Source organism: Bombina bombina, chromosome 4, assembly GCF_027579735.1.
Source record: "Bombina bombina isolate aBomBom1 chromosome 4, aBomBom1.pri, whole genome shotgun sequence".
NCBI lineage: Eukaryota > Metazoa > Chordata > Amphibia > Anura > Bombinatoridae > Bombina > Bombina bombina.
In genome coordinates this window covers 587,708,976-587,720,042 of record NC_069502.1, presented here as the reverse complement: position 1 = coordinate 587,720,042, position 11,067 = coordinate 587,708,976, and the positions used below count along the sequence as shown (strand labels likewise).

General features: G+C 37.1%; 1 protein-coding gene across 1 annotated transcript in view; it reads left to right on the top strand.

Moving 5' to 3' along the window:
• The first annotated feature begins 897 nt into the window (after nt 1-897).
• The window catches only part of PNISR (PNN interacting serine and arginine rich protein), a 36,274-nt gene continuing 26,104 nt past the window's right edge, over nt 898-11,067 (top strand). Inside the window, 5 exon segments of the mRNA XM_053710567.1 lie at nt 898-1,088; nt 5,134-5,250; nt 6,367-6,546; nt 6,854-7,089; nt 7,400-7,577. Of these exon segments, the coding sequence (XP_053566542.1) occupies nt 5,163-5,250; nt 6,367-6,546; nt 6,854-7,089; nt 7,400-7,577 (682 nt within the window). The 5' untranslated portion in view covers nt 898-1,088; nt 5,134-5,162.

The window sequence follows — 11,067 nt, the reverse complement described above, 5'->3', positions numbered from 1 at the left end:
ACTGAAATAATTAGGGCAGTCTGCAGAGGCTTAGATGCAAGGTAATCACAGAGGTAAAAGGTGTATTAATATAACTGTGTTGGTTATGCAAAACTGGGGAATGGGGAATAAAGGAATTATCTATATTTTAAAACAAGAACAATTCTGGCGTAGACTGTCCCTTTAAAGGGATATGAACCAGTGCTCCTTTAGTAAAAAAAAAGTTAAAGCAGAGCAACCATAAAAATAACCATATTGTGTTAAAAACAAAACAAAATGTTTTTTTTTTTTTTAAAAAAAATAGCAGTGTAGACACTGCCTACAGCTACATAAGAGAACAGACATGCATTCTGCCTTTTCTTAACATTGGCAAGAACCTGACTTCATCTTTCTCTAACATTGACTGAACACTAAACCAGTTCATGTTGCCCTAGAAGATTTATGACAACGCGCTATAAATGCCTTTCTGTAGACTCCAGCCCTCCTTTTTCAAATGATTATCAATATTGCAATGATTTCTTAGTGACTTTTTATTACAAACATCAGCCAGACTGTTTTATATCCCTTTGTAGTTACGGTAAAACAAACTACACTGCATACATATACTTCACTATAAAAACGCCTTAGACACAGCCAATTGTTTAGTAACTCAGAGCAACAATGTTACAGAATACAGTTACAAGTAGATACACGAATGTGACTGAACAGACAGCAACGAGGTCGTGCGTTACAAAAAATGAGGGAGGGGCTATAGCGTGGGTTGTAAACTAGAGAACAACACTGCGGCCCCAGGGCCTTAAGTTCGACAGTTGTTATTAACATTTGCCGCCATCGGATCCGTTGGTGATCTAGTACAGTAAATTCTCGACAGAACACATGATTCAAGAAAGGCTTGTCTATCCCAAGACTCTACTCGTTGGTAGTTATTTCCTGTCGAAAAGTCGCGGGCGCCATATTGCTTGAGCTGAAAAGAAGAAGCAGTATATGTGTAATGTGATCTCTCCAGGCCTAAAATTCAAACTGAATACCGTGAAGAAAAGCACCAACGGGTGCAGTTCGCGGATAGGATCTAGGAGTATTATCGGGTTGATCAGTACTGTGAACTGCATGTAAGTTGCTAAAACTAAGCTTTACTCAGGCCTCTCCTGATTAGTCCAGGAGGCTGGCATGCAGGGCGGAGGTGGTGCAGCGTGTATGCAGCGGCCTGTGTTTGCTGGAGGGACTGTTCTCCTTCTGCAGTAGACCAAAGGGTTGCTTAGTGTTGTTGACATGCAGCTGAGTGGTATACGTTTATGTTTGAATTGTGTAGCTGTAAGACAAGGTCCTCGATCATGTTCGTTAGGCAAATGTCCCTAGTGATTTTATTCTGTGCAAATGATGCAGTTATTTTCTTGGTGTAGTTGGCTAGTAGGTTTCTGCAAGTATTAAGTTCAGAGTCTTAGAGGTTTCGTTATCCTTGGAGACTGGTGTTCAGTCAGTGGTTTAAAAGCTCAAGATATAAGAAACCAAACCATACTAAAATCCATTGGGGAAACACTGCTGTACACTTTCACATGCAATGAGAGAAACCTTGCATTTGTTTTAAAATGTGTTCTGTACAAATCTATATAGTATCACTGCTACAGTGACAGATTATTTTAAAGGGGCATTATACCCAAACGTTGAAGCACATGAAATTGATGGTGCATAGCTGTAAAAAGCTGATTAGAAAATATCACCTGAACATATCTAGTAAAAAAGGAAGATCCCCCCCCCCCCAAAAAAAAATTAAATTCTCATTTCATTTTTAACTGTAAAGAGATTTTAAAGGGACATTGCGGCCAAAATGTAAATGCGCATAGATGAATTACATCCTTGAATAGTAACATATTTGCAATATACATGTAATGGCAAACATGCTTCTAGTAAAAGTTGCCACTGTTTTAGTGTTAGTATTTTTCTCTGCACATGCATGTGAAGTATAGATAGATAATCTCAGTGCACCAGCATTTTAAATACAGCAGGTGCTCAGAGCGACAGTGGGGCTTGTATCATGTCAGCAATTAACAAACTGAGCCATTACCAGATGATACAAGCACCTTAGGCTCTCTCAGCAAGTGATGTGTTTAAAATGCTGGAGCACAGTGCATGCTTAAAGTGAAGGTAAAGTTTCCTTAACTAGCTATTGTATATATGTACCTTTTACTAAGTCAAAACCAGTCGCTAGGTTTGTTTTGTCAAAAAATATATTTATTTCGGTATAATTTTAACTATATTTGTCATACCGTTCCCTGCAGAATCTCCTCCCATCCTCCATTTCCTGGATTTTGATACTGTGACGTATAGAGTGGTCCCACCCGCTCTATACGTGTCTAGTTTGCTCGTGCACATCGAGCATGGAGTAACTGCGCATGCGCTTAAGTTTTGGCCACGGATCTTTGCGCATGCGTTAATCGCGGGTGTCTGTCTCTACTGCAGCGCTTGTAAGTATTAGTATATGGGAATTTTATAGTGCGCATGCGCTAAACGTGGGCGCGCGAGCTTGACAAATGCACAGTGGAAGATGTCACGCATGCGCATAAAGACCCATGTTATTATGACGTGAATTGACGGCCGCATAACGGCCAAAGAATCAATTGGACAACAGAACAACGTGATCCTTGTTTATAAAAAAAAAAAAAAAACAGTTCTACGGGTTGATTTTCGGAAAGCCGAATAAATAATAAATTAAGATATCTTCGGTAATATAAATCTTTCAAAAATTTGATGAATGAAAGTTATATTTATTTGGTTTATTATCTGTTATTAATTAGAATAGAGCTTGTCAGTTTACCTTCACTTTAAATACACTTTTGAAACAGCTATATCTTTTATTAGAAGCATTTTTGATAATACATGTATAATACAAAATTACTTCTATTCAAAACTGAAATGTATCCATGTGGATTTTAATTTTGGCTGAAATGTCCCTTTAAGCAGTCAGTCAGGGTGCTTGTTGCAGGACTTGCTAGGGAGTGTGCATCAAATTCAAGTATATTTGAAAATTATAAATATAAGACATAAAATGCTGAGTATTTTATTATTGCTTGCAAAAAAATGTGCTTTAACTTTTTTAGCACTGGGCCATTGGTCTTTTCACATTCCTGTGCTAGAGCATTTTTTTTTTTTTGCTTTTTTTTTTTTTTTTTTCTATCCGCTACAATACAAATACTTTTTTATTTTTTTTTATTTCCAAGAGGATACCATTTTTATTTGTTACTGCACACTTGCAGTTTATGCAGAACATTAGTTTGTCTTAAATATCTAACCATAAAAATGTACTTTTTTTCTTTAAAAAAAAAAAAAAAAGTGACACAAAATTATGGATTGGAGGTGGCTTAATTTATTTTAACAATTCAAGCAAGCTATTACCTCTCACTGTGTGGCTATATATATATATATATATATATATATATATATATATATATATATATATATATATATATATATATATATATATATATACACGCCCTTGAGAGAATAGAATAAGGAAAAACTGTAGTTACAATTGTGATACAATAAATTAAACTCAAATAGTGAGAGATATACCACATCAAAAAGAGTAAGCATAATAATAATACTAAAATAGACAACCAGTAATGGTATAGATATCTTAAGTAAATGTGCAATAATATATTAAAGGATGAGCTAGGTAATTAATATATACTACCAGCAAACAATGAATATCAAAGTGCATATAAGTTCGTAAGTGACTTAGAATGGTATTAATACAGATGTAAGATGGTTTCGGGAAGGAGGATCAAGGCCACGATCTAACATCAGTAATCTGTAGTGGAAAGAGAAGAACAGAAGCGCCACATGGCCCAATATCGTAGGGTAATAGGTGTCAGAAAAAGGTGATGGTTTCACTCACATGTGATAATAAACCCCTAGTGGTGTGGAAGGAGCAGCCTGGGCTCAAATGACAGTCACCCAGAAGACTGGCCTCCGATCAAGGTTTAATGACCAGTAGAGGGTAGTATAAAGCACAAGAGGGTGCCTATATGGCCTAGTACTGTTGGAACAAAATATATGTTATAAATGTATTGTATTCACTCACATTTGGTGGAGCACCTCCCTTGGTGCAGCAGAGACAAGCTGGGATCAATATGGTCACCCAGTAGACTTATAACTCCAGCAAATCAGGAACTCTCAGTGGTCCAAAAAAATCAGATTTGTAGAGTAAAGGATAACTAAGACAGACAGCAAGTGGTAAGTAATAACTTACTTTAATAAAAAGATTAAAAAAAATTAGCAACGCGTTTCTCAGCCAGACAGTGGCTGTTTCATCAGGCTTATAATTATGATTAAGCCTGATGAAACTGACAGTGAGCGAGCATCTGGAATGACAAAGGACCACTATTTGAAAGATGACATTGTTGCTTTCATATAAGGGGTCTCGTCTGTCTTTGTATTATGCACTGCAAAATAGTGTACACCCCCATGTTCAAAGATGGTTATGATTCTGTCAGACAGTGTTGTCTGTAAATTAGAATAGATTACTTTTTAGGTGGTGAACACACCTGCTGAGACAATGTCCTGCAAATTACTGTATGTGTTCTGATCAGCATCAGCAATTCATTGTGGCTCTGGAGCTCTCTTTAAAGGGACACTGAACCCAATTTTTTTCTTTCACGATTCAGATAGAGCATGCCATTTTAAGCAACTTCATAATTTACTTCTATTATCAATTTTTCTTCGTTCTATATTTGAAAAAGAAGGCATCTCAGCTAAGGAGCCAGCAATTTTTTGGTTCAGTACCACGGACAGCACTTCTTTACTGGTGCTGTCCAGTCAGCAAGGACAACCCAGGTTGTTCACCAAAAATGGGCCGGCATCTAAACTTGCATTCTTGCTTTTCAATTGAACATACCAAGAGAATGAAGAAAATTCGATAATAGGAGTAAATTAGAAAGTTGCTTAAAATTGCATGCTCTATCTGAATCACGAAAGATTTTTTTTTTTGGGTTCAGTGTCCCTTTAAGAGTGTTGAACACATGCTTCTGTTCATCAACCATTTTTTATGAGTGACAGATGTCATTATCCACAGAAAAATAGCTGCAAATACCAGCATAGTTGTTTTCAACAAATTCCAAATTTGAGTGACTAAATCATGTTAGTGATTTTTAATTTCAGGTAGTACAGATTGTGGAGCAAGTGACAAAATGTGGGATCAAGGTGGACAGCCTTGGCAACAGTGGCCATTGAATCAGCAGCAATGGATGGAAACTTTTCAGCACCAGCAGGATCCAAGTAAGTTGCCCAATAAGATAATTGTCACAGCAAACACTGTTCCAGCTTTAAAACAATTGGTCATTTATAGGGACATTCTTTAAAAAAAAAAAATCCTCTAATGAATCAGAGCGATTTATTTTTACAATACCCACAATGGTGTTAAACACAGCTATAATTCCATTCAGGAGCCACAGCTTTTTGCAGCTTCTGAGCAAATCGTAGCTGGTGAGCCAATCAGGAACTTTATATGCATGTAACCACTAATCACTGGCCAAATTCCGATTTTGCATTAGAATGTTCCTTTGACACTCTTGGATACATGTTCACAGCATTTTTTTTTTTTTTTAATTTAACCAAAAGGGCTCAATTTCAGAATTTTGCTGTGTTTATCCAGTTCTGTATTATATAAATTGTCTCTAATATTAACATTATTTTAGCTGGGGCATTTTTGTTGTCTCCTTTGAACACACTTTTATCTGCACTGAAGCGTAGGCGACAGAGAAACACTCAAACATAAACATGGAATGCTTTAATTTGTGAAAGGGAGATGAAACCCCCAAATTTTTCTTTCATGATTCAGATAGAGAATACAATTTTAAACCTTCCAATTTGCTTCATTCTTTTGGTATACTTTATTGAAGCAGCATTGCACTACTGGGAGTTAGCTGAATACATTGGGTTGGCCAATAGCATAAGGTAAATATATGAGCATCAACCAATCACCAGCTCTTGAACCTACCTAGGTATCCATTTCGACAAGAAAACAGAACAAAAATTAGATAATAGAAGTAAATTGAAAAGTTGTTTACAATCACATGGTCTATATCTAAATCATGAAATAAAAAAAATTGGGTTTCACGTCCCTTTAAAAAAATGTAATATTTGCATCAGTGGTTTTTTTTTTTTTTTAATTATTTATCTTAGTTTAACCCCTTTGCTCTAATCCAACTTGGTAGCCTCAGCACTTCTGAGTGAAACAGTCAGCTTTGTGCACATGCCAATCCTAATTGCCTCACTGTCTGTCCTGCTCAACAGGTGCAATGATTTTGTGTAAATATAATATAAATTGTTTATTTGCTTAAACTGCTAATATATTGCAGAAATTTATATATTTAAAACATTTTTTTATTCTAGGCCAAATAGATTGGGCTGCTCTTGCACAAGCATGGATTGCCCAACGTGAATCTACAGGGCCAGATGTGGAGCAGCAAGGCATAATTCCCAATGGGCAGGAGGTTCCTCCAATAGAACCTGGTCCCAACAATCATGCTAATTTTCCGGGAGACCCAAACTTTAATCGACTGTGGCAGCCAGGTAACTTTTTTTGTGTGTGGGTGGGATGTAGTACCTAGTGTTCAAGCTGTAGGTTTGCTAACATGGAGGCATTGGCTTCATATGGTTAAAAAAAAAAAAAAAAAAATCATGATATAAGTGCAACAGTAATCTGTAAAGTGCTGAAACTAAATTTCAGTCTGATATAAGAAATTATAGAAAGTTCTCTTGTTGTTGACGTTGCATATCATGTTATATGCAATAAATTATTTATTATTATTTTTGGAAAAGGCTATCTAAATGCACCTTTTTGTTAATAAATCATATGTATATCTACTTTGTAAAGAAGGATGGGGAGGAATGCATCATCAACCTCCTCCACACCATCCTCCTCCAGAACAGCCTTGGATACCTCCAGCCCCAGGCCCAATGGATATTGTTCCTGTGACTGAAGACAACAACAGTCAAGACAGTGGAGAGTTTACAGGTGACAATAGTCATATGTTTAATCAGAACAACCACAACTTTGTTGGACCACCTGAAAACTTTCCAATGGGCCCCCCACCGAACCAGTATGATTATCAGGTAAAATATAAATACAGGAAAAACAATTGTTGTATAGTGTACTTGCTATCTTAGTATGTATTGTGCAATTATTAAATTCTGGTAATCAAATACCATTAGCAGGCCAGATTTGAGGGCTTTCCCTACACAAGCACTGGTAAGTTCCTGTCAGTGAGCCACAAACATGGTAATCTTAAATAGATTACATATAATGTGATATTTAAAAGCAAATATATTGCATAGCACACACACACACAATATTACATTTAACATCCAGCTGTGTCGGTTTTGAGAAAGTATTTTGTTTATATAATTTTATTTATTTTTATAGCATGGCCCTGGATTTGGTCCACCACAAGGAGGGTTTCACCCACCTTATTGGCAGCCCGGCCCGCCTGGACCACCAGGGCCTCCAGCTCCTCCGCCAAACCGCAGAGAAAGACCTTCTTTTAGAGAGAGACAACGCTCACCCATACCAGTACCCCCGAAACAAGAACCTCTTCAAATTGGTATGTTAATAGTTACTTTATACAAAAAATCTATATATATATATATTTTTTTTTTAGTCTGAGGGGACAGTGGCAGCAAATACATGGGGAACACTGGAATGGTAAAAGAATGTGACAGCCTTTTGGGGTGGGGGGAAACATTCAGAATTTTATTTTTTCTTTTATCTAAAGAACCTCGTTGTCTTGAAATCTTTATGCATTTTTCTTTACTGTAATTAATAGGCAGATTTATCTTTTAAATGATTTAAAACAGCTAGTTGTAATTTAAGATTTATATTAATAAATACAAGAAATAAGTTCTACATCTAGACACTTTTTCAAACCTGTCTTTAGGCCTCCCCAACAGGCCAGTTTTTCAGGATTACATTGGATGAGTGCAGGTAAAATAACCATGGTTACTAATCAGCTGATTCTTTCACGTTATCTAGTTCAGATATCCTCAAAATGTGGCCTGTTGGGGAGGCCTGAGGACAGGTTTGAAAACCAGTGACTTAAAGTGATGGTAAACTGCCATGCATGTCTGCTATGTCTGAACAAAGGGAATCCCAGAGAAGCTTTTACAACCATTTATGTTATGACTGCTTATGTGGCATGTAAATAATTTTTTTTTTTTTTTTTTTTTTTTTAATATGATTGCATTAAGCTGCGAATCAGTGGCATAAAATATACCAAAATGGGCCTAGATCAATACCTTGGATTGCCTACTAAAGTTATATACAGGTGGCCCTCGGTTTACACCGGTTCAATTTGCGCCGTTTCAGAATAACAACCCTTTTTTCAGTGATGTGACTGCTATCGAAAAGCTTTGGAAAGCAAAGTGCACTAATTAAAATAGCCAGTAGGTGGAGTTTTCCGCTTGTTTTGCAGCAAAGTTATGTAACTTAATAGCCTGAAATTGATCTGTTTACACAGAGCAGACATTAGCTATTGAGCAACAAGTTTTAGCAGCCACTTCCTATTATCTTCCTGTCCAGCAGCTTGAGGTGAGGGTGCCTAACTGCTTAATCACTGCAGATTGAAATGCATAGAATAGGTGCAGACCCAATATTATCTAAAATGCTAACAATGCAGAGAACTGATTGCAGAAAAATGCAAGTAAAAAATGTTTGATGATGAATGCAGTCTGTGTGTTGTGTGATTATTTAATTAGGTGCTGTTAGCAAATGTTTTTGTTCATTAAACTTAGTTTGATGATACAATCTATATTATTAGGTTTATAATGCTGTTTAGCATTTAACGTCTTCATTTCAAAGCTTTAAAAATAATGTATTAAGTGTTATGACAATTTTGAGAGGGGCCTGGAACCTACCCCCCTCACTTCCCTTTGACTTACATAATAATAAACTGGGTTTCAATTTACAACAGTTTCGATTTACAACCATTCCTCCTGGAACCTAACCACGGCGTAAACTGAGGGCTACCTATGTATTGTATGTATGTATCCAGCAAAAAAAGGCACTCACTGTTCATATAAAATTTAACTTTAAATAAACCTTCAAAGATGTAAAATGACATAACGTTTCGGTGTTTACAAAATACCTTTGTCAAATGCCAGCAATTCATAAGTATCCTAATACCCCAAGACTCACCTACCATACCCAAATATACACTGCCTTATATACACACAAACAAACCTATTTGCGTTCCTGCATGTGATGCACTTCTCACGTGGTGACGTTGTGACATCACCACGCTACTTACCTATGTGACGTTAGCCAATCGCGCTACTGTCGGTTTCCATAGAGACCAGTATACAATGTCCCCTTACTAGTGATAAAATGACTCGTGATCTGCAGCTAATGACAGCACTGTGCGAGCATGAATGCCAGTATTATTCACATTCAAGTATTAGACATCGTATAGTACTTAGGCATTGTCAATTATCAACTCAGGGCACTGATCGAAATACAGGAATTCAAGTAGAGTTAAAAACATTACTAAGCTAAATCATAAGTGCAATTAAAATTAAAGATTAAATTTAATTCATCATATGGACAGAAGGGATATGGAAAATAGCCCACTTATGTATACAGTGATTTGTGATCATCTCACAAGTACACATTTGGATCAGGAACTAGATTAGATTTAACCCCGCACACAAAAATGGTTTCCCCCTTCATGTCACTTGAAGTATGCATAGAAACCCGTGGGTACCCACTAGGATGAAAATCCATGTGAATAGTCTCAGGTGACTGTGCATACAACAGTTGCTAGTAGATTCCAATGTAGTATTACTTTGTATAGAACGGTCCGAAGTCAAGGACAGTATTTAGTCTTTTAGGAACTGTGTCCAACATGTGAATCCATTTTGTTTCCACTTGTAACAGCCTTTTGTCCCTATCACCACCTCTCCTTAGTGGCGGCACATGGTCGATCACCATTGACCTCAGGCTGGATAGGCTGTGATTGTATTCAGCAAAATGCTGGGCAACAGGTTGCTGCTAATCCCCCTTTTTCAATGCTTCACGTATTGCACAGTGGTGGTTCGCCCTCCGGTCTCTGTAACTCGTTATTGTTTTGCCAATGTAAACCAAAGAGCACGGACAGATTAACATATAAATGACATATGTGCTTGTGCACGTTAATCTGTGTCGGATTAACATTAGGCGAGGTAGACGTAAACCGCAGAAAGCAACACAAAAAGAAGTAAATATTATATATAATTTGAGTAGTCAGTCTCTAAGTGATGTGGAGACTTCAGTTCTGAACCGTGATTTATCATTTATACCTATGCCTAGACGTGACAAATTAGACTCTATTGTGGATATCCACAGGTTACAGAGACAACTCAAATTAAAGGATTATTTTAAGAATGAAATTAGAACGCCTGTAACTAAATTTAAGAAACCATCATCTTTTGAACCCACAAGTACACATCCATCCATTAGGAATTTCACTCGAATGTTATGCAATGAGATTTCCGATAAAGCTCCCTTTCCTATTTACCGTAATTTGAACATTGATGAGAGAAATGCCATCAAAGCATTAAGCAATGACAATAGCATCGTTTATTCACCCGGCGGATAAGGGCGGGTCCATAGTCATACAGGACTATGTGGACTATAGGGCAGAGGCCTACAGACAGCTATCTGATTCTAATATCTATGTTAAGCTGAAACGGAATCCAAGTAATACATTCAAAAAACACATTGATGAATGTCTCAATAGGGGTTATGAAGCAGGACTACTATCTGAACAAGAAATTGAATATTTGACTGATTACCCTAAAATACCAGTACTATACCTTTTTGCCAAAGGTGCACAAGACCCTTATTAATCCCCCCCGGCAGACCAATTGTATCTGCCAGGGAGTCTTTATTGTCTAATTTGGCCATCTATATAGATTTCTACTTCCAACCGGTAGTGAAAGGAACTCCAGCATATTTGCAGGATTCTCCTAGCCTGCTAAATATTTTAAGGGGCTACACTATGCTTCAGGAGGGTGATCTCCTAGTCACCATGGACGTAGACAGCCTGTACCTCACGGAGG